General features: G+C 40.5%; 2 protein-coding genes across 2 annotated transcripts; one reads left to right on the forward strand and one right to left on the reverse strand.

Moving 5' to 3' along the window:
* Positions 1–13,618: 13,618 nt before the first annotated feature.
* On the forward strand, positions 13,619–14,107 carry crhb (corticotropin releasing hormone b; the record flags this gene model as incomplete). The annotated part of the gene is made up of 1 exon (XM_080855341.1): positions 13,619–14,107. The coding sequence occupies one exon, from the start codon at positions 13,619–13,621 to the stop codon at positions 14,105–14,107; it is 489 nt and encodes a 162-aa protein (XP_080711467.1).
* Positions 14,108–16,225: 2,118 nt separating this feature from the next.
* On the reverse strand, positions 16,226–23,844 carry trim55b (tripartite motif containing 55b). Its single transcript, XM_080854878.1, has 8 exons — positions 23,591–23,844; positions 23,162–23,331; positions 19,343–19,523; positions 18,916–19,011; positions 17,782–18,015; positions 17,370–17,392; positions 17,139–17,263; positions 16,226–16,883 (listed from the first exon to the last, which is right to left on the reverse strand). Exons 1-8 carry the CDS (start codon positions 23,708–23,710, stop codon positions 16,747–16,749), a joined length of 1,086 nt encoding a protein of 361 aa, XP_080711004.1. The 5' UTR covers positions 23,711–23,844; the 3' UTR covers positions 16,226–16,746.
* Between the last annotated feature and the right edge of the window lie 859 nt (positions 23,845–24,703).

Here is a 24,703-nt window from a genome sequence, read left to right on the forward strand (position 1 = left end):
CCAAACCACCACAACACCACTGGTGATCGGCTTCAAACCTCCTGCAGATCGGAGCTGCTGTGTGATTTATGTCAGGACTTGCAAGCCCTGACACACACACACGCACACACACACGCACCCACATTTAAACAAAAACACGTGCACACACACACGTTAAAACACATACGCGTGCACACACACACATTTAAACACATACACATTCACACACATACACATTTAAAAGCACACACGCAAACTAAAAACACTCTTTTCACTTTGCAGTGTATTGTGTGATTTGAACAGATACTTTCCTGCATAAACTCAACATAGCACAGAACTCTGATTTGCTGTTGAATAATTCAGATTTTGTCATGCAAAATGATGAGTACCAATAAAGCTTTGCCTCAGAATGGAAAAGTCACAACACTACAAACAGGCGAGTGGACCGCAGAAACTAAGCTACGCACTGACATTCATGCCATTGGTTGAATTCATCTCTGGTGTTATTAAATCAATGTCCGCTCTCCGAATTTCTGATTACCCACACATTGTGACTAATAGTATGTTTCCGCACACAGTGTAATCATATTCAACCCACACCATATAACAGATACAAAACAAAACAGTGTTACGAAACACAAACTAGGTCTTGTTATTCAGTAAGCACACTTTTAATCCAGCTCTCTGCACTTTGGTGCAACTCCTGTTGATTTTAAATGTGCGACATAAATAAATGTGACTTGACATGACATTGTGTAAAGTTTATACCCTTTAAAAACAATTAAAAAGAACACTCTATAAACATGTTTTAGGGTAGAGAGAGAGAGAGAGATTGGAAGAAAGAATTCAAGAGAGCTGGAGATGACGCACAGCCCTCATTGACAACCTTACAGATAGTGGAAAACCCCCTCAATTAGCCAGTGGACCAGAAAGGGTTTGGTAACCCGGTGAAGAGAGGGAGCGAGAGAAATGCAACGGAGAGAAGCTGATGGGCTTTCCCCTGCGTGTGGACTTCAATTAAGCAGAGGTGAGGTCAGGTAGGAGAATTCAGTGATTTTCAAATTGGATTTTGTGTGGGTATGGAGAGCAAGCCAGACCCTAAGGCTGTGGTGATGGGGGCTCTTTCTGATGAAGAGCAGCAACAGCTTGGGCAAAGGATCCTATTTAATTAGTTTCCACCCAGAACTGACTTTACAGCACAAAAAAAAAGTTAGCCCTCCAGAATTTTCCTACACTAAAGAACACACACACATACACACACAGAGACACCCTAATGCACACACACACATACAAACATACACATGCTCAAAAAGTCCCTCAAAGTACTGAACAGTTCTCCAACAACACTTATTGGGAGAATAATCAAAACTAGTCATTATTACAATTTAACTCTTGGCTATCAAAGACTCTGCAAAGTCTTTTTTCACCCTTTTGCTTTGTTGCACAGAAAAATCATCATCATCATGATATTTGAATGTTAAATATACAGACAGTACACATCTCATTGGAAGCCTCAGTAGTGTGTGCTCTGTCATGTACACCATTGGTGTGTTCTAAGTTGATTAAACCTTTGGCGGCATCGGAGAAAGAGGCAGAGGAGAACGTGGCGACGGTTAAGAGCCTTCATTTGCATTTTGACTCTGAGCTGATGAGATGATGACTCAGAGTGTAAAGAGGCACTGGAAGCCAAGTCCCTTTCTGGTGTAGAGACGTTGTTATGAGCCCCGAAGAGTCTGACTGAGTCGGAAAGCTTGTCTCCATTGTCTTACAGCACTACAGTTAGTAGCCAGGGCTTGAGGCAATGAATGCTTGATTTATTTATTTTGTACCCCCCCCCACCAGCTTCGCTTGGGAGCTGTCTACTGTTAAACTTTAGTAAAACCAGCGTCCACTTCACCTATATCACAATCTGTCTTCCCTCACCCTCTCGTTCTTACTGTCAGCCATCTGTCAAGCCCCATCGTGACACCTGCAATCATGATTAGTAGACTCAAAGTCCTTGACATTCCTTAAAATATACTCTTCTTTTTACCCCCTGAAACCATACAACACCTCTTAATGTGCATCCTTTTTTTAAAGGAAAGAAAGGGTCTTTTATTGTCCCCTTAATCTGTTGGCATGTGGAAGCCCATGTGACTGAATCCATTCACAAATGTATGTAATATACCCCTACAAAATGAAAGTCAGTCTGTTTCATAACCCACATTCTGCATGAACTGTGCTTGACATAAAGACAGTGTTAAAGGCCGGGACACAATGTGTGTGTTGGTACTTCCTCTCTGTCTGTTTGATTGACAGGTAAATGAAGGTCACTGCAATCCCAGCTGACACGTTATACTTGTGTGCGACTTGTGGGGGAGTAGAAGTCTTTTTTTATTTATCCAGAAGCAACCTAAACATAACACTGACAGTGAACCACTTGGGGTTCCCACTTCATATAAAGTTCTCTCATTACAGGAGACGATTGTGAATAGGAAGTTTGTAATGGATAATGTGTACTTTTTTACATAATTTCCTTATTAACTTTGTTTATTTCCCTCAGTTATTAACCCTCGCACTGATGCCAACATACTGTACTGTACTGGCATGTTCATATAAAAGGTGCACATAACTCATACATAACTGAATTCATTATTATGTTTTCTTCCTGCTGTTTTCCACGAACTTTGGGATGAGTATGATGTGTGCCACTGGTTTTTATGCTTTGTATGCAAACTGCACAATGAATGTTACAATGTGCAGTATATCGGTTAACTGATTATGATCCAACAGTGCCCAAACAAATTTCACAATGGGGACAAATAAAGTGTAGAACCTGGAACTTTAGTACACTTCTTATAATGGTAAACCACTGGTTCCAGCAAGTACCCAATTATTCCCCCAGTGAAGTTTCTTTTTCAATTTTTTTTAAGAGTTCTGGATTCCAGTTTAAACTAAATGGGTTCAGTCAGCACTGTCCCCGATTTCCTTTTGAAATACTTCTCACAGAATTTAACAGGCTTCATTGGTCATTTTAATGGAAGGATTGGTAGCTCTTGACTATGTTAGGACCTTGGTTTGCAGTAAAAAAAAAACATCCATCTGAAATGCATTCATATCTGTCAAAAAGGTGCAGTAATACTCTTATATACTCAAATGCAGTCATCTGAAGAATCTCTCTGTTGTCATCTGCTACAGGTACAGCTTGTGCAACAACCATAATTATATTTAATCAGTTCTTTAATGTGTTTCCAGTCATGTTCATGGTTAATTTATAAAGCAAAACATCAAATTATCACAGAAATTAATATCTAATGTGTTGCGCAAGAGAACAGTTGGCTGAAAATAGAAGCACTTGTTATTTTGTAAACAACCTCTGGTGACTGTGTCGGATGCGTTAGACCCCTTAGTATACACTGGAGATAGAATACTGACACTTGCATCTATTTACAGACAATGCAAGTAGTCTTATGTTAAGGAGAAGCTTTGTGAAAGGTTAAATACGAATAATTAGCTAAAGCTAACATATAACATCTCAGAATGTAGAATTTGGAATTCTATCTGTCGTTCATTCACCTAAATCCAATACGGGCCCATTCCTAGCCCCAGTTTATGGTAAAAACTCCTTCAAGTTTTGCCTTGGCAGGACGTGAAGAAAGGTTTGGACAGAATGTGCTACCTTTAGTTCATTCCAGGAAGTGCAAGGAGACTGTAAATCGTTGGATGATAAAGCCCCACCAGCAGCACCTTTTGCCACCGCTGACATTTACCTCTAATTGACCATTGGCGTTTCTTGTCACCCGGCCTTGTCACCCGGCCCGGAACAAGATGTCATCTCCCTTACGCACCCCAATCACTTACGCTGATGAGCCGCAAGAAGCGAAAAATAAACAGTCTACTTAATATGGTGAGAAGATTGCCAAGTGTCTGCCTCCTCCAGTCGCTTTCTAAATGCCTGCTATCCAAAGTTGACACCGCTCTTCGTCAAGGGGTGTCTTTTAAGATTTATTTTCATTTAGCCACTTTTGTTAATTGATCTTTCAACACTGCTGCTGGATAAATCTGCAAGTCTTAATTTAATTAAACTTGTGCCCCTGAGAGGAGCTAAGATCAGGACTTGCTGTAAAAAAGGATTTTATGGATTTTTACATATAGGCCTACAAGCTTATCTGTTATATTTCACTAGCTAACTCAACATTGAATAAACATATAAGATCCTGCTCTTTTGACGTGGACTGAAAAAGAGTGCCTTTAATTACTATATGAATCCATTAACTTAGCTGATCACTGATTGACAGATGCAGATGATGTCTTTTGACTGTGAGACTCACAGAGAACCTCAAAGAAATGACCCTGGAGCTAACAATGACCAATTAGCACAGAAAGCCTTTGTTTGGGTTCAACACTGGCCCCAGACCTGATGAAAACAATGTGACTGGGTGTCACAATGTGACTGGGTGCCCATTGTTTGAAATACCAATTAAACATCACTTTAATGCTAGTGTTCTAAGAATACCTTTGTTGCGTACACTCTTGAAATATCCGAGGGGGACCTTTTGAGCAATGAACAGACTTCCCAGCTTCCTCTTTAGAACTTTTGGGCAGTTTCTACTTCACAGAAATTGTCCCCTCTTGTTAGAGTGCGACCCTACTATAACCTGAGCCTTAATTGATTCATTTTTAAAGGGACATTCTTAAAGGGCAACCATGAACTTTCCAACACACAAACCCCACAGACTGGAATACCATCACTAGCACTAAAAAAATGCTTCTGTACTTCTGTACTGGCATTGGTTCTGTTTAAACATTGTATCAGGACGTTTGCAGCCACTGTACTGTCTCTGATTGTGGCTTTCGTCATACGTGTTTTCATGCATTGTTTTCCTTCACTGTGTAGTCTCAACAAGAACTGTGTCACGAGCAAAATGCACTGTGCCTTCCCAGCGCTTTTTCTTGGGCAGTCGCCTGTGCGTTCAAGCATTGTCACTCCATTTTCTGCGCTGAAGGACACATATTCGCCAGAGCTGTCATCAGTGGATGAAGACTGCGTGTGATCATGCAAAAGCCCTACAACAGAACAGACAGGATGCCTGTCGATTAGACACATGCAAGCATGCTTCCGCAACAGTGTTTCTTGGGTAACTTTCTTTCATGTCAACCACCGTGTGGAATGATGTATGAAATTCTTCAGATTTCCTTTCCAGCTTCTTCCAGAATGAATATCTTTTCAAACTGATGAGTAAGCCACTAAAATGTCATGTCACAACAAAGGTGTGACATCCGTCTCAATCACACTAGTCAATTATGCTAACAGATTTTTAACATGTTATTCAAAGGTCACTTTACATACCTCTTAACACATAAAAACCACACTCAGTCCCCTGAAAATAGAAAGATCTCCATTCTCAAGTGAACAAATTAATAAAGGAACAAAGCAGAAGGGCATCAGAGTGTTGTCGAATCGTGAGAGAGATGGACAAATTCTATGCTAATCAGCCGAAGCTCTTGAAGCAGGGCAAAGAGACAGAGGCGATGTAGCATTCACCATGAGTGCCCAAGAAGGGAAAGGCCAAGCACCATTGATTTAGTTGTCATTAAATGTTGATCAAGGAACGGATATGCAAAATATTCTCCGGCCGACAGGGAGGGCGGTGTACACAAACTATTTATGAATGGGTGCAGTGGCCGGGGAGAGGGAGATGACAAGCATGGTGGTTGTAGTGCACCCTGATGTTGATGTCTAATACATAGGCTATAGGTTGTTGGGTATGATTCATCGCATGTGACATTGACAGTGGGTGCTGTGGGAAGTCCCCAACCAATAGCACAATAGGATCTTAACATTTTCTCCACTGTTTAGCTAGCATTAAACAGGTTACTCACACTAGCATGGATGAGGCCTGTATCTGGTGGGGGGTCCTGCAGGGTATTTTGAGAAACAACTGAGGTCAGAAACAAAAGTGTGTCAAGTCGATGAAGGCATGGCAAGGAAGCGGCTGTTGTAGTTTAGTTGTTGCTGCTGCTGTGATCTCTGTTGTTTTCTACTCAGTCCGTAAAGCCTCACTGCACACTATGACAGGAAATGAAATCACACTTGGTGCAAATCACTGAAACATAAAGAGAATATGGATTGGTCACCATTATGTGGATTTTACACTTTGGATTCACATTTGAATGCATCATCTATATTTAGAGGATGTCAATGCACACGACTACTCAGATTAAACTAGGCTTCCGCTTTAAGAATTAAATAACTAAAATATTCGGAACGTTATGTTTTAATATATTTTAGTAATATAAACATAAGCAATGAATTTAAACTAATTGTTTATAAATACAAACAACATAAGTAATCACAGTCATATGTTGTTAGCGCATGTTCTTGTTGTAATCACACGTTGTGTGACATGATCAAAGCAACAGCTGGTCTACCATAAGGAACCAATGGCCGAAGGGTGTGTCAGTCGTGGCGATCACTTATTAGATTAGTGAGTTGGAGCCCTTAGGTCCTCATTGTGCTCTATTGTTCTATTAATGCACATAACTCAATGAATTTGCAATCCTCACATTATACCAAACAGTCGTTCGGCTGGGTCTGGCATGGATCATTGTTGACCAGATGAAGAGATTGTGTAATAATGGCACTGAAGTGATCTGATAAGTCTGGAGATGTTTTGACTATATATTTGCATGTTTAAGTGAAAGTGCTCCCTGGCAAGATAGCTTGAGGTGAAATTCTCCAAAGCACAGGAAAGAGTGCTCCATCTCCAAGCCTGATTACATGATAGCAAGTTGTGTGTAGGTCTGGCTGCTGACAGGATTTAAAATAGGACACTCAGGAAGTCCATATGGTGAAGTTTGGAGGGGGTTGGGAAGGGGGGGTGCAGATAAAAATGATGTAAAATACAACCGCTTGATCATTAATCATTGTCAGAATTTTAATCACTATGTCAATTCTGTCCATTGCTTATAGCTATTCGATAGCAGTACCTTTCTTGGCACTATAGTGCAAGTTTGACACATTTACTGACTTTCCACATGAAAGTGGCTAATCTGGTCGTCACATTATCGTGATTGCATCAGAAAGTGTATTCAGAGAACGCAGACCTCTACCAAGGTTTTACAATGTCGAAGAAAGTGACAAAACATTCCTAGATCTAGACCAACCCACCGCTGGACCCACTCTACACCCCTCCACCAAGTGTCATGCAAACTGGCCTGGTATTTTTTCTGTAATTTTGCTGACAGACAGACAGACCGTAATGAAAACATAAAAATGATTCCCAATGTCACTGGATGTCTGCAATGGATTTAAGGCCATTCCAGATATGGGCCAGAGCCTGGCTGGACCTCAGCTGCTGCCTGGGTCTGGCCTGAACATATTTCCCTGCCTCAAGGAGGTTATGTTTTCACAACAATTTTCTTTGTTTGCCAGTAGGATTACGCACAAACTGCCAGCCCAATTTGAACGAAACTTGGTCTAGGGGTGAAGTTGCCTATGGACCAAAACCCATTGCATTTTGGAGCGGATCCAGGTTTCCATAGCATTTGCGGGATAGGGCCAATGGCCTTGGCGTAGGTCGGCCCTCGCTAAGTGCCCTCCTAGTTAAATGTATATACAGTACATTTACTGATACACTGCACCTTGATGTTTCTTGATCCCGAGACTCTGATTTGCATTCCACAAAGGGACTGTTTTTATAACTGACCCAACACACATCAGAACTCATATTTATCTGTATTTCGTTTAGGGTGATCGAGAAACCATCTTGTGAAAAGGTTCTATTTATGTGACTCCTTCCTTGTTGACCCATATGCACGTAATGAACAACAAGCATGCACATGAGTGTAGCAATTGTGATTCTTTGATACGCCTGAACAAGTCATAGGCCGTAAAATGGTCAAAATCGAAACATAGCAATTGTCTGTGCTGTTGTGACCTAGATTTTGTGTATGATTACTGGGAGAAAAGAAAGTCAGGTAAGCTTTCCTCAGACAGCTTGGCCGTTTCTGAGGTTGGGAAGTTGAAGTTGGAAGGTAAAACACAAGAAGAAGGAACTTCTAATTTAGAAGTAAATCAGCCAAACAAGGTGTTGAAAGTCATTAAAATTGCAACAAGTGGCAACAACAATTCTCAGGGGAGAAGGATGAAAAAAAGGGGAAACTTCATGTTTCAAATAAGGAAATCAAGACACTGTGAGTTCAAACATATCTACAGGATGATTCCCTCTCCCAAAATACTAACCAGAACCAATACAAATATAAATATTTTTGCTGTATGCTGGCACCTTCATAAGGAGGGTTCTGTGTTTGTCCAGAAGAAGTATCAAAACACTATAGGTTGAATGGCTGGTTATTTATGGTTTTGGTCTGTGAAGGGTCATTTTGATGTGACTGCACTGAAGACAATAGACATCTGAAAGAAAAGCAAGGTCAGGTTAGCACATCACTGATTACCATCATCAGTTCACCTCCCCTACTGATAACTGTCTGATACTGCTAATCAGACATGATTAATGTACATTTACATTTACATGTAGTCATTTAGCAGACACTGTCCAAAGCAACGTGCAAGGGAGAGAACTGTCAAGCTACGAGCAATAGAGACCTAGTGTAACAATAAATACTACTTTACATAAGAAATAGAAAAACGAAATAGAAAAGAAAAAGAAGTGCAGGAATGTAACTGCTGTAAGTGCAAATTAGGAAGGGAGGTGTTCGCTGAAGAGTTGGGTCTTCAAAAGCTTCTTAAAGGTAGAGAGGGACGCCCCTGCTCTGGTAGTGCTAGGCAGATCGTTCCACCAAAGTAGGCAGAGGAGCTCTGTCTTGGAGGACCCTATGTTCTGGTCAGATACTATATATCTAGTCATGGATGGGCTTCCACAGCATTGTTTGTAAGGCTGTCACTGGGCCAACCATTGATCCTTGTTGTCCTTTGTTGATCCTTTGTTTGAGCACAGGTCACCATTCATTATGACCACCGCTGCTCTGTGTTGTGTAGTGTTTGTCAAAGTTTATACATTTATTTTCCCCTGATTTTTGGTCAACGGTACTTAGATTTCCCCAATCCACATGAAACTTGGCATGATTGTAGCCCCACATGGCCAATATGGAGTATAAGGTTTGTGTCCCTAGGTGGGCGTGTCCATTTGTGCTAGCGCCCCCTGAAGCGGGGTAGGGCAAGTTTGTCAACTGTTTCACAAACAAATCACACATTTTTAATCGAAAGTTGCCTTCTAGGAGGCGCATGACCCTATTTCATTAGAATTAATTTGTGGAGTAGCGCCACCTAGTAAATATCTGCCAAATCTTGTGATGTAATGGTTCAAAGTTCACGAAATTTGACACACTGCATCACTACCACATTCTTTGGATGCACGCCAAATTTTGTGAAATTTTCATTAGTAGAGGGTACTGCAACTGACAATAACCAGAAGACGGTTTCGCTAAAAATTATTGCAGGTTGGCTTCTAGCAGGTTCATTACCCAAACACATTATAATTAATTTTGTGGAATAATGTCACCTAGTGAATGATGTTCAATGCAAAAATGTAGGCAATGCAAAAACACTTCAGTAGCCCATATCTTCATCTTATAGATAAAGGTTTTTTAAAAAGGTTTTCACTCAGTTCACAAATTTTGACACGCTGCATTGCTACCTCATTTTTGTACACATGCCACATTTTGTGAATCTGTTCTTATTTGTCCAAGCAACTTATAAGTACTTGATATTTAATACTTTATTTCACAGTACAATTTTGTTGAAAATGTATGTATCAAATATGATACAGCAGGTATTTAAGGTAAATGTATCAAGAAATATGACACAGCAAGTATATTATTTGCAGTAATTTATCTGTAAATCCCTCCTTATGTCTATTTATTGTAATTCATGATGCTAACAGAAAGATCATATCTCAGCAACACAAAACTTGGCATATGGACTCAGGACACTTTCCTGAGGTGGCGCAAAAATGTTGACTCATTGTTACTCTGGGGAGTGCTGTGATTCTTTTTTTGCCTACAAGAAGGCGCAATAGAAAAGTTGAAAAAAGATTCCTGTTTAAGGACCAACCGGAAATATTTACAAAATATGTTTTACATCTTTATATTTACCTGTGCGTTAGCTTCAACAATCTTGGGTGCAATGACACCATGCCATGCATGAAATGAAACTAACAAAAACATCAAAGCAGAGCATTTTTTAACGATTGTGTTGTATTCATAACTACTACTAATCTAAATCAATACATGCACTGGATTGTAGTTTTTCATTATTAGTGGGATTGTATGTGGTAGAAAGCTATGGAATCTCTTTTGAGTTGGATGTAAGTAGTTAAAAAAACATCACAAGAAGACATAAATCACAGGTGAAATACAGTCATGGAGAAGAATTAATTAATTAACAAAAAATGAAATATTAATCACGCAACCACACGCTCCACTCATATCCAACACACAACAGCTGTTAGTTGGCTTCATGCTACTGTTGAATATTCGTGGATTTGTGTGGCCAACACGTACTGCCAACAGTATTTACCAGAGGCACATTGTAAACTATGTGGAGACGGAATGATGAATTTATATCCACATTTATCTGCCCTCCCAGTGGGTATTCCACTGCATTAAAATTCATTGTTGTCCTATCATGTAATATACTGAATTGGGTGTCTGTCAAGGCTTACAATGCTCTCCTGTTGACAGGCATTTAAGCAGATGCCTAAAGCATGAATCCTGGATTGTCTTCATTACATTTGAAGTAATAAATCTTATTACATTCTAGTAGACCACCACTGATTTAAGAGCCAGTTCTACTCTATGGGAACACATAATATTAGAAGTACCGTAGTTTACATCAAGATGTTACAAACAGTTATAAAGACCCCAAAGTCTGTTGATTTGTGAGGCCTGTTTCTCTAACAAGATATCTATCTTCTCTAACATGCTTTGTATTATTTCATCAGTAATTTGTTTAAATATAATTTGAGAAACTTGATGTTATGTTGAGCATTGTCCCTGCTTTAAGCAACACTTAGTTTAGTTAAAACATAATTATTCAAATAGCTGTATCTTCTGAAAGTCACCACAAACAGATTCTATAAAAAAGAAATCTTGCTCTGAGGGTCTCCTTTAATCAGCACCTCCAAACGCGCACTCATTATCTAACTTAACCAAACCTCTGCAGATATAGGCAACTTAAGATCATTATGTCAAGAGGAAGGCAGCAAAAATGACATGTAACCTACGGCATTTAAAAGCTACTGCCAGCATGGCAAGGCAGAGTCTGTGTCTCTGTCACCTATCACAGAGTTGCAAGGGATGCTGATTTTAAAATGCAGTGACTTGTATGACCTTGAGGATGGTCTGTCCTTCTGCTGGTAGTGCATTATGTGAAAGTTGTGTCAGAATCCAAATCCATGCACTTCCCATGAGCTCAACTGACCCGACCCCTTGAAGAGCATCGCTTCTCTCCAATCTATACAAAGATTGCCACACTCACAACCCTTTCAATTCACAGGGAGACGCAACAAAACACAGTGTGTTAATAACACACCTTCACCAAGAACTCAGTGTACAACATAATGACTTGATGTCGCTACTGCTTTCAGCCCATGCAATTTGTTCATAATTGTCATGCCACAGTGGGTTGCACAAGCACCACACAAAAAATACATAGCCCGAAGAGTGGTCTCCCTTCAACTAGAAAAAAAACATTACAATTGACTATTTAATGTTTGTCTGCCATCTAAATAAATAAACATTGGATGCGGTCACTTACTACGACTGGATTATTTTCTAATTTCCCATTAGAACATTTTGACATTAGAAGCTGAATCGCAAACAAAGAAATACAATTTTCTTCATTATTGTTATTCTTTCATCCACAGCCTTGAGTGTCACAGGAGACTGGCATCCTTTTGGGAATGCTTAACTAGTTGAGGAAAAGTCTGTAATCAGTAACTGTGGCATCTGGGGTAACAATCCCAGCCTTTCAATGAGCATTATTCGAGAGGGAGATTGGGGTTTGGGGCTGGAGGGGGTAGGGGGGAGGTTACGGGCGAAAGCGACGGCCTGATTGGCATGCCAGGAGCAGGCTTGATGGTGGTCTGGTGCGCTCCATCTTAAGGAGGCTCTGGACAGCGGCTATCGGCATGAGGGGACAGAAACAGACAGCAGTGACTGAGACAATGACGTAGACGGCCGGCGAGCATCACTAATGAATCACTCCTCTGAAGCCTCTCTGCTTGTGTGTGTGTGTGTGTGTGTGTGTGTGTGTGTGTGTGTTTGTGCGTGTGTGTGTGGGAGAGAGAGTGTATGTTTGTGTGTGTGCGTGCGTGTGACGTATGACAGGGACGGTCTTTAAAATTCATCACCAAAGCCATTCAGCTAGTTTAGTTTAGTTTTAGTTTGGATTGGTTTGTTTTTGGAAGTTTGGAGCTAATTAAGCAGATTCATCAGTGGTTTAAGAAGTCTGCCTTGTGTCAGTAGAGTGCTTTTGTGAACTTTGCCTGATGATGAAGGGGGGACCCTTTTTTGTCTGTCAAGATTCATTCTAAGAATTCTTCAGCCAAGCATTTGCTCTGATGTGCAAAAAAAAGAGTATGAAATTCAGAGTGATATCTACTTGGTTTGATTTGTGTAACTGAGCTTGATAACATTTATGTTTATTTACACGGCTGTTTATGAATTTAGGTTGCTCACATTTTGTTGATCAGTGTTTTATATGATCAGGTAAGAAACTGCCCAGCTTTTGCATAAATGAAAATATTACATGAGAAAGACTACTCTGAAAGGTAAAAGGTGGCAAAGTGAAGCAATAACACAGAGAATACCTCACCACCACCACTCCTCTCCTTCACAACATGTTTGTTTGAGTGTGTTTTACATAGAGAGAGAGAGAGAGAGAGAGAGAGAGAGAGATAGAGAGAGACAGATAGAGAGAGTGCGTAAGAAAGAGAGAGAGGTCTTTTATGACTCACCTCGTTCAATCTAGAGAACTTGCGTTCATTCAAGTCCACTCGTCTCCAATGCGCAGACGCAAGTGCTAACGTGACACTTGTCGCAAATGTCGGCTATATAAATCCAACCTAAACATTCAGTCTTTTGAAGACATCCTCACAAATATATCCAGATAGACCACAGGTAAAACAGACATTCGTCTTGCCAGGTGTGCATTCTTCTGGGGAAGTTGACTGCGCGATACACAGGTATGAAAAACATTTTCTGGAGAACCTTTACAACGAATTCATAGGTTATTTCATTAAATCTTTTTTTGTAAAGTTTATACTGTCAAGTACACAAAAACTTTTGCAGCATTTTCTCTATTTTCGGCACATATGTCTCAGTTGGTAACTGCCAATTTATTTCACTGCTATAATCGTATGTTCCTACTCAGTCTATCTTTTGTGTGAGTACCGTCAGAACTTTGGACAAGTGTTTAATTTGATCGTACACAGGGTTTTTGTGCACACAAAGTCTACTGAGTTTACTGAGTAAATGTATTCGCAATGTTTGCTGTTCGGTGCTTATTATGCTGTCAGAGCACAACCCATTTGTGGTAATTCGTTCTGCGTAAAATACAACTCAGATGTTTTGGAGAGGACAGCGTCAAGATGATCGCCTTTCTTTTGCATTCACAGATTCCCTTTGCTTCCTTGTCATGAAGCTCAATTTCTTTGCCACCTTCGTCCTCCTCGTTGCGTTTCCACCTCGATATGAATGTAGAGCGATCGACAGTCCCAGTCAGCAAGCTCCTGGCACAGAGCACGACCCTCAGCAGTCCCTTCCCATTTTGGCACGTGTGGGAGAGGAATACTTCATACAACTGGGCAACGAAAAACAGAATTCACCTCTGTCAGCAACAAACATGTATTCCGAAACCTCCCCATCAGTCTTTAAAAGAGCTCTCCAGCTTCAGCTAACGCAACGTCTGTTACAAGGCAGAGTTGGTAATGTGAAGCGGCTCGTCGCCAATTACGCACAACAGCTAGACGACTCGATGGAGAGGGAGCAACGGTCGGAGGAGCCTCCTATTTCTCTGGATCTCACCTTCCACCTGCTCCGAGAAGTACTAGAGATGGCAAGAGCTGAACAATACGCCCAGCAAGCGCACAGTAATCGGAAAATGATGGAACTCTTCGGGAAGTAAAATTGAAATCCGCCAAAGAAATTTTTACATTTAGCACAAAAACATAATATGTATTATAGTGCTGCTTTTCCATCCATTTATTTATACTGTATTTATTTATTTATTTTTTGGTAGATTTACGCTCAAGTCAAGAGCAGAAATGTGGAATTGTAGCCTACCGCAGCCTGGTAAACAATAGCAACATAAATGCGTGAGTCATCACTTTCGGTAATTGTTGTAAAAGTGCTTAACAAAATGTAGCCAATATACAATGAGTTTTATTTTCTATAGTATAAATAATTTGGTTTTTGAGAGCCAGACAAGGCTGTATACTATTAAAAAATATATTTTATCTGATATTTTATTTCATTGTACATTACATTGTGTAAGTTTGTTAATAAACTGATGAGCAACCAGTATTTTTGTTGTGCAAGAGAATGTCTTATATTTATATTTTTCAATAAAAAATGAAAAGCCATTTTTACACTTCTTTGTCGAGCTTTTTCAGGGGCATTTCACGGTCTTATTTGGACAAATACGATTTTATTATCCGAGCGCCCAGAGACCACCCTAGTAAACGCCATTAACTGAATCATCTGCCTAACCCACAGTCAGCGTGAAGAACTACATGAAACAGTGAGAAATAGACTAATTATCTCCGAACCAGCTCTACAAATTAAATAACACGCAACACTAAAGATGCCCCTTTTAACCAAGTCTACAATTTAATCTTTTGTTCTCAAATGTTATGCATGTTTAACAGCAGAAAAGTCTCTGTACCCAAACATATAATAAAAACAGTCCAAAGTACACAGGTAGAGAGAGGTATATAGTAAAAACATTTCATGATTCTTAAAGATAATTCACTAATACATCAGGTGTACATACAGAGGACTGAACAGGTAACAGCTATCAGAACCACTAACACCCCCATGGAAGCTAAACCTGGCTGTCCCCATTTTTGGAACCCAGTTCAAGTCAAAAAGACAAATATAACCTGTGACTACACCATTACCAAATCAGTGCCTGACGTGGACGTACAGAAAAACAGACTGAGTGGTCACCGTAAAGAAAACAGCTGTGACACATGCTGCTCTACTGCTATGCATGGGAACAGGGAGCCCTGATTTTCAAGCGAGCGGCAAAACGGTGAGGTTTCACTGAACCATATGTCATGGTGATTGGAAGCACGGCACCATGGATCTGCACCCAAATGTGAACCCATTGTGTCAGATTACCCTCAAACCTCTTTCCTGAGACCAAGTCAGAGGGATTCAGAGTCACACTACACTCACACATGACATTCCACATGATTGTAGCACAGATCTGGCCCTAATTTGGCCTCTATTTGGCCAAAGCACACTTCAGAATCAGCTCCAGAATTTGGAATGACATCATTTTGTGGTATCAAACCACCTCGCACACTGCGAACAGTAACTGGACTAGAACTCCCTAAAAAAAAAATGATTAAAAGGAGATTTCCGCATTGGTGGATCTTTGGACATCCTAAGGTTCAATGCAAGTCTGTGTGAAGGACCGATTCCTTCCCCAAGCACCCTCCAGTGAGCCAGAAAGTATAGATTACACAACAGTCTCCTACCCCTCGTTATTTCAGCTTAGCCATCCAAACGTGCAAAGGAACATTTGGTTAGATCAACTGGACTCTTTCCTGAACACATGGCTGAGTGCTGTCAGTCTCACCGCGGCACAAGTCACATTCAGTCGAAACAGCATCATTTACAACATAAATCGCAGATGTGGGTTAAAGAGTGAGACGGAAGCGTGACATGCTCTATTATAAAACGTGTCAGCGACTTGCCACTGATGTCTTGATATAAAATAAGCAGTCACTGTTCATGCGTATAAGTGAACTACAGCTTCCGACGTGGAGAGGTATAAAAAAATGTAATTCAATAAAAAAAAAAACTCAGGAAAGATCTATTTCAGGCAACAGTGCCCTAAAAATAGCTCTGTTCAGATACTGTGCCAACCTCATTAAAACATCATGCCAGCACACCCTAAGTGCACGATGAGAGAAGTTGACGAGAACTTGCTGAAATTCCTGGTATGCAAGTCGAACATTCCCTCACGTTGTGTATGTGAATGTTGTCAGGTCAAATGAAAGACAAACTAGCATGCTGTGCAATACAGATAGCTTTAATCATTCTATGAGCCAGCACTGGGCTCCATGCCTTATGGGAGCTCCTGTGTCCACAGTGCAGAGAGTGGTCATTGACTGAGAGGGCTGGAAAAAATTCAATTCTCAGTAGTTCAATCTCTTACCTGAGCTAGCTGTGTGTGTGCCTGTGTGTGCGTGTGTGTGCATGTGTGTGTGTTTTCCATAAGAAAAAACAAGTAAAACAGGTAAAAATTCTCACAAGATATCACTTACATCAGGAACCTCTTCAGATTTACCAACAACATACAAAAGAGGGTGAAAAACACCTTTCAAAACATTCATGACATTTCTGGGTATATACTTTGTCCATATGATACTCCATATCTTCTCATCATTTGTAAAACCGCACCAACAACATCTTTTGTTTTTTAACATATCATGAAGAGTCTGTGTATGTTTGTGTGTGAACTTGTGTTATGTGTGTGTGTGTGTGTGTGTGTGTGTGTGTGTGTGTGTATGTGTGTGTGTTTCCTAACTTTAGCTAGGAGGACACAGTGGCTTTGATGCCACTCTGGGCTGGTAGGGGCGTGGCTCCTGAATCAGAGGCTCCTCCTACTGCTTGCTCCTCCTCTGTTCCAGCACCTTCTTCCTCTTCCTGCTCCTCCTCCTCTTCGTCATCTAAACACGGACAGGTTAGAGAAAACAAAATAATCTGATTTAATGGAGAGAGTCAAAAAGAGGAGGTGTAAAGATAATACGGGAGAAAGACAATGAGAGAGAAAAAGAGAGAGAAGAGAGACTTTTAAGGTTCCTTCAATTACCATCAAAAAGGACATTAATAATTTAACATGGACAAAAGAATGAAGCAAAAGAAAATGAACACACACGTAAAACATGTATCCTTCCTTTGTTTCCTGACTTGATTTTTCGTACCCATAAAGAAGTCGATGGCACACAGTGCTTTTCTCTCTTTCAGAAAGCTGGCGGTGTAGTGATCCATGTTCTCATAACCTCGCTCCACTTTCTCCAGATGGGACGTGTCGGAGCCATCAGTGATCCTGACGGAGAGTAAACAACTATACCAATGCATGCAATCACAAAGGAATCTGAACTGGAATAGTGTTTTACGCAGGCGTGCAATATATACCTCTAGCGAGCACTTACTTTTTCAGAAGAGGTTTTGCAGTCTGCAAAAACGTACAATGGTTATTGCAATGGTTATTACAACTATTACAATGTATATTACAATATAGTATATAACACTATAGTCATTATTTCACTAATAGACATCATGAGACATCAGTAATATTCTCTGATTTTGACTTTAAAAGCTACAAAGAATTTTCCAATCAGAAAAAGTATTTGTGCTTTTGTGATCTTCACAGTTTGAACACCCACTCTACAACTGATAGAGGGAGGTCTAGAAAACGGCTTTGATGAGGGAGGTCTGAGTAAAAATGTTCTTTTATGGAGACAATCTGAAGGGTAAAGCCTTTTTCTTTAATCAAAAAGTTAACTTGTTCTCTAGAGTATCAATCCTTGTAAGTGTATGAGTGTGTGACCAGGACTAACTTACCTGCAAGAACACAGCCATTTCAGGCTCCTCCATTGTCTGAATCCCTGTCTCCACGACCTTCGCCATGGTCTCCAGGTGATCACTATATTTCTGCTTCAGGCCTTGGATGTAGTTGAGCTTCTCCTCCTGCTCGGCCGACACCGTCAGGCACATCTCCCTCTTCCTCTCCTCCATGATGGCGTAGAGTTGGTCAAACTTCTCACACACCTTGGACTTCGTCCTCCTGCTGTTCTCCTGCGCCACACAGTTTAGAAAGACTGTTACCTTCTGTTACTGTTATCTTTTTTTTCTTATGTGTAAAACTTATTGTGTTTTTATGTTTTATGTTTACTGTTCACCTATACACCAGGTAGGTGTAAACCTACTTGGCAAAAAAAAAAATACAATTCTGATTCTGATTCTGACCTCTGAACAAGCCCTGAATGACAAAAGGAAAGAGTGTCTCTTTTTTTTTTACAATCGGTTTGCCTGTTTCTGCTTCCCTACCGTCTGTTTATCTCTCTCGCCTTCGCTGACTTCAAAGCTGGATTCTGCTCTGTGCTCCTTTTTACCATGTTTTTGCACTTATGATTAATACGATATTTTTACTATGACATAAAAAAGCCACGCAATTCTGGGTATGAGATGCCACTGAAAAATGTGTACTATGCCTTAAAAAGCCACTCAATGTCTGAGTATTCTATGACTTAATGTCTGAGTACATCACAACAACGTAATGTAAAAATCAATAGAGCTTGGACTGACACTGCAAAAAGTCTATTACACAGGTATACACACCAATTCTAGAGTGGAAAGGGAGTTCTTCATTGTCTGTCTCTCTCTCCCTCCACCTCACAATTAACCTTGCCAGAAGTTCCACTTTGTCATCCCAAGTGCCCATTTGCGCACTCAAGTCTCTGAATCACAACGTGCATGTCAGTCACCGGCTCTCGGCGGACTGTGGCCACGGGGCTCAGAAACGATCCAGCGTCCTGTGGTACCCTACCGGCCCACACACATCACCACCTCTGTCCATCAAGAACCCTGATTGTTCCCCTTTGTTTGTGGGGGAGTGGAGGGTGACTGGAGGGAGGGAAAGAGAAAGGGATGGAGTAGAGGGAGGGGGAGGTTGTGCTTCCTTTTGGGACCGCTCACCTCTATAATCTTGCAGGTCTCCTCCAGTTGGCTGATGACGCCCTGGACCCTCTCATTGCTGCTCACCATCATCGCTATCCTGTCCGTCAGCTCTGACTGGGGGAGTGTATGTGTATATGTGTGGGTGTGTGTGTGTGGGGGCACACATACCGTAGATGTATACACACACACACATACACACACACACACAAATATACACAGACACACACCCAAACACACACATTAAAATAAGAGCATACCTTAACAAATCCATTAGAGAGGCAATTATCTTCAGAAATAACTTGAAAAATAACTCTAATGATGGCTAATGAAACATCAGTGAGTTTATTGCTCTGTTATTGTCTAATTTATCTGAGTGGCATCTAGACTCCAAAACAGAAGCCCTACCATCTTTTATAGAGTACTCAGAGATGTACTTGAGACGTACCTTCTGATTTTGGAAGACGCTGTTCAGAGGGGCTACCTCGCAGTCTTTGTGGTCCCCGAATACCTTGCACATGGAGCAGGTGGGGGTGCTACACGTCACGCAATAGATGTTGATCTTCTCGTCCTTGTGAGTCTCACACATGGGCTGCTCTGGTTTAGCCTCCGGGGGAGGTTGGCTGGGGCTGGGCGTTAAGATGGGGGAAAAAAACAACAAATGATATCTCTCTGTGCCCCCACAATCTACGTATTTATTTCAACAAAACTGTAGCTGTGTTTGTGGTGTGGCCTTCTAGCTCTGTTTAGTACTCGGCCTACATTAGAAAAAGTTCAATTCCATTCAAATGTATGGCACCAAAACAATAAAATTGCCTCAAGACGCATTACAGAGCCCCGGGCCTAAAAGGTAAACTGTTTAGAAAAAGAAGTGGGGATCTATGGCATTTTTATTTAATTTATTTAATTACTTAGATTTATTAAGTATTTCTGTCAAAAACAATAGTACTGAACAACCAACCAAGTACAAGTTAAGTATCAACATGACAACATCCATTTTCTACATCATATAAATGTGACATGTGCTAATGAATTCATAGGTAAGATTTTACATATCTATGGAGTTTTTCTATTTAGTATTCTCCTCAACAGCCATTTTCTTGTGTTGTACCTCACTAGTTAAATCCTGTATCAATACTTTTATGAAGAATACTGAGTCTGAAACACATTACAGTATGCTGCAAACTCATTTCAGCCATATGTAAGATTCATCACCAAAGCATTCAGGTTGGCTCAGTCTTTAAGCCCCAGTGTAGTGTGTTTGCTCAAATGATTAGGGGAAAAGCAAATCGATGTGAACAACCTATCATCAGGTCATGGTGAGTTGTCATGGTGACCTGAGGGCATAGAAGGGGAGGGCAGGGCAGGGCAGAGAGCAACACCAAGCAGAACCTAGACTAGACACCCTGCTCTGATTCACACAGGTCCTCAGGGGTCACATGGTCACCGTCGCTAAGGAAGCTCCTGTCCTGTCAATTAGACATCACATGATGGAAAAGAACACCAGCGCTGTAGAAACGAAAGGATTCAGCCCGATTTGGATTTGATGGGAAGATCAACTCATAAACAAGCTGAAATGACTTGAGTGTGTTGTTTAGTGACAGCAAAATAGGCAGCGGAGGAGAGTGGTCCATTGGGATTTGTACTGTTTGGAGCACAATCCACATCTCCTTATTTTATGTCCAACTAGAGCAAAAAAAAGAATTTGCTTCTCCAAAAAGCACTTCTAGTAGTTTTTTTCTCATCCGATCACCCCTCTGTCCATTGAATGCTGTCAAAAAAATTAGGATCAAAATGCGTTGCAAAGAATGGCTTTATATAGAAATATGTTTGTGGCTAATAAACAACGTATAGCTGTTCAACGTATCCACATTAATTCACTTCTATATTATGAGCACAACAGTTGAAATGTTATGCTACAGTTATGCTAAATGATGGTCACAAATATTACTAGCGTAGTGTTACACAGAATAATATGAATAATAATTCAATTTTCATTCAAACAATTTTGGTGACAAATGACCCGGAAGTAACTGCATTATAGGCTCCGTGTGTGTTAAGTGGGACCATGTCATACTTTCTGTAAATACATTTATGTAATGTATGTATGTAAATACCGGTATATGTAAATATATAAGGTATGTGTAAATATACTGCAAATATAAGTTACTTGTTGAATGGCACCTTGCTTAGTATGTGCATACTTGTCCATCAGTACATATTCGGTTTGGTCATATTTGGCCATTTTCTCAAGAAAAAGTCCAACTAGAATAGTAACACTACAGTAAATATGAAATGTCTGTGTGTTCCACGCTAACATGGTTAAGTGTGGGTGCACAAATGTACTGCTAGTCACTGTCCTTATATTACAGGTGGAAGCCGTGACCTAGTAACCTATCTACTGTTTATGTCTCATATCTGGGTAGTATGGCAGATGCAGTGCCCTCCACAAATATTGAGACCCTGAGAGAATGTGACCAAAACAGGCTAAGAAAAAATATGTCTTTGCTGTTTATCCTCTTGGTCTTTCACTCAAAATATTCACAAAAATCTTACCTTTTTAATTGAAGTAAAATGATTGAAAGAAGAAAAAAAATGCTGACATTAAATAAATATTATTCTCCAAAACAGGTGTGCCACAATTATTGGCACCCCTTAATTTAATGTTTTGAGCAGCCTCCCTGTGCCAAGATAACAGCTCTGAGTCTTCTCCTATAATGCATGATGAGGTTGGTGAACACATGTCACGGGATCTGACACCATTCCTACATACAGTATCTCTCCAGATCCTTTAGATTGTCAACGCTTGTAGACTCAGCTTCAGCTCTTCCCACAGTTGGGGTTCTATGGGGTTTAGGTTGGGGGACTGTGATGGCCATGGCAAAACCTTTATTCTGTAGTCGGTGAACAATATTTGTGTTGATTTTGAGGTGTGCTTTGGAACATTGTCCTGATGAAAGGTCCAACCACAGCCCATTTGAAGCTTCCTGGAGGGAGCTTTTAGGATTTCATTTAATATCTCCTGGTATTTTATGGAGTCCAGGATACCATGTATCCTAACAAGATGTTGAGGGCCTTTGGAAGAAAAACAGCCCCACAACATCCGAGATCCTCCACCATACTTCACATTGGGTATGAGGAGTTTTTCTGTATGGCTATCTTTCTCTCTACGCCAAACCCACCTTTGATGTTTGTTGCCAAAAAGCTTTATTTTGGTCTCATCTGACCATATAACTCGGTCCATTGAAAGTCTGACTTACATTTGGCAAACTGTAGGCGCTTTAGTTTGTTGTTGATTGACAGCAGAGGCTTTTTTCTGGCAACCCTCCAAAACAACTTGTGGTGATGAAGGTGGTGTCTGATGGTAGTTCTGGATACTTTCTGACCCCAGGACTCAATTTACCTCTGCAATTCTCCAGCTGTGATCCTTGGAGATTATTTTGTCAGTCTAACCATCCTCCTCAAAGTGGGTGGGGTCAATTTACAGACAGGTCCTCTTCCAGGCTGATACCTTACATCTCCTGTCGCTTTGAACTTCTTAACTATTGCCCTGATTGTTCAACTGTATAGATATTTTCTTATATCCTTTTCCAGCTCAACAACTTTTTGTCGCACTTCAACACTGTGTTCTTTTGTCTTTCCCATCTTGATGAATGACTAAGGGTATTTGGCCTTTGTTACCTCATATTTATACCAGAGTGAAACAGGAAGTCATGGTTGACCACTTAAGAGTTCCTAATCAAAACGGTGAACTTAAAAATGTAAAACATAGATTTTAATTATAAGATTTTCTAGGGGTGCCAATAATTGTGGCACCCATGTTTTAGAGAAGAATATTTTGATTTAATGTAAAAATAAAAATAAATTCTTATTTATTATTCTTATTTACTTACTTAAAAATCAATAACTTTACTTCAATGAAAATTTAAGAATTTTGTGAATATTTTGAGTGAAAGACCAAGAGGATAAACAGCAAAGACACATATTTTCATAGCCTGTTTTGCCCATATTCACTAAGGGTGGCAATAATCGTGGAGGGCACTGTAGTGAGGTAACAAACACCTGTTCTTAACTAGAAACACCCTTCTGTAATGATACTTAATCAACTTTTAAGTGCTAACGTAAGCTAACATAGCTTGCATAGCCACGCAGTCGATGTCGGTCTGTTGTATTTTAGCAGGGTAACCTTGGTTGCTACACCTTTCATGATGGCCTACTAGTTAGCACACTACAGGTTCCTGGTGAATCGTTTATATACCTGCTTTACCTGCTCGACTGTTGTTTGTACATGTCAATGATGTTTTCCACCAGGAGGTTCCTCTGCAGCCCATAGACTCCATGTCGGTCCAACACAACCTCATGTCGGCAGGATGGGCATCTGAAGCGGCCTCCAGATGTCAGCGAGCCGCTTCTAGTGGGTAGGTAGGGGTTGGATGCCTTTCCGCACATGGATGCATAGTACAGGTGCATGAGGGAATTGTAGAAGAATTAAGTAAGTTATAGATGTACGATTTATGATAGTAACCCGATCATCTGCGCCAGTGGGCAAAGGAAGCAGGCCTCTTGCCCCGTCACAGTCAAGTTTTCAACGGACATTCACAATCATTTTAAAGTATTCCAAATCATGACAGTTTTTGTTTTAATAGAGTTGTATCATTTTGACCCAAACCTGAAGATAAGTAAATTATTACTTTACCTGAAACACGTCGTTAGCACATTTGCGGCAAAGGTTGTGTTGACATGGAAGAATAACTACTGGCTTTGAAAACATCTCCAAACAAATGGGGCAAACGAGTTCCTTCGCCAGGCTATCCATTGTCCTTACCGAAAAAAAACCTTCCGTATGGGTCGTCTTATAACACTTGATTAATCCAAAACAAGTTGGCTTAAGAGACAGAAACCATGGCGCAGACCAGTACACACCCTTTTGCAGTTTCACATGGGTCTAGCTGTTGCCCGGCTGTCAGGTTGTTTTTAGAAACTCACACGTCAAAGGTTGCTATGTTTACGTGCCCATATATGAAAATGATCGGAGATAGCCGACAGCTGACGACCCACTAGGCACAGGAAAACACAGTCTTACTTATATTGTCGTAAAACTGATCCTCACACAAACTTAACCCCACTTGCAAAACAAAGTAGTCCTACAGTGGTTCATTTAAAAGTCTAAAACAACAACAAAACAGGTAGACCTAACTGCAACAATTTGCAGAGGTACTTTAATTAGCAAAATGTCTGAATGCAACTTTAGGAATAATTAAGTATTTTTGCCATTTAAGATGTGATACCGCCTGATCTTGTGTTGTATGCGTCTCGTGTGCCAACATAAGTCAGATGTGGTGGGTCGGTTGATCATGTTTAGGGTGCCATAATTGCTGATTTGCTAAATCGTGAAACTGTTTCATTTTGTGTGTTGGGTTATGGCGGAAAAGGTACATTGGAGAATGCGGGCATCGATCCCGCTACCTCTCGCATGCTAAGCGAGCGCTCTACCATTTGAGCTAATTCCCCTTGCTACATACAATAAATGTACGCACGTGTTCAACTATCAACAAAGGTTCATGCAGTTATTTAATTTGCAGATCGAATAGATAGCCTACTTGCCATTTTCTCGGTAGTGAACAAACTATCGTGTTTTTTCTCTCACTGGGATACCCTTGATAATGTTCACTACATAGTAGCTAAATGTTAGCCAACGTTAACTTGGGACAGTAGTAAAATGCATGCAGGGTTGTGTGGATTGCTATCGCTAGCTAGCTCTTATACGTATATGAAATAACCTCTACTTATCTACTTCCAGTCCAATTAG

This window comes from Sprattus sprattus, assembly GCF_963457725.1.
Source record: "Sprattus sprattus genome assembly, chromosome: 17".
Lineage (NCBI taxonomy): Eukaryota > Metazoa > Chordata > Actinopteri > Clupeiformes > Clupeidae > Sprattus > Sprattus sprattus.

Bases quoted from the DNA above. Each gene is read 5' to 3' on its own strand.
- trim55b (XM_080854878.1), bottom strand. From the start codon at position 23,710: ATGGATAGCCTGGCGAAGGAACTCGTTTGCCCCATTTGTTTGGAGATG. The intron at 19,012-19,342 runs GTACGTCTCAAG...ACACTCCCCCAG, and splicing joins GCGTCTTCCAAAATCAGAAG to TCAGAGCTGACGGACAGGAT. The intron at 18,016-18,915 runs GTGAGCGGTCCC...TGTGTGGCGCAG, and splicing joins AGACCTGCAAGATTATAGAG to GAGAACAGCAGGAGGACGAA.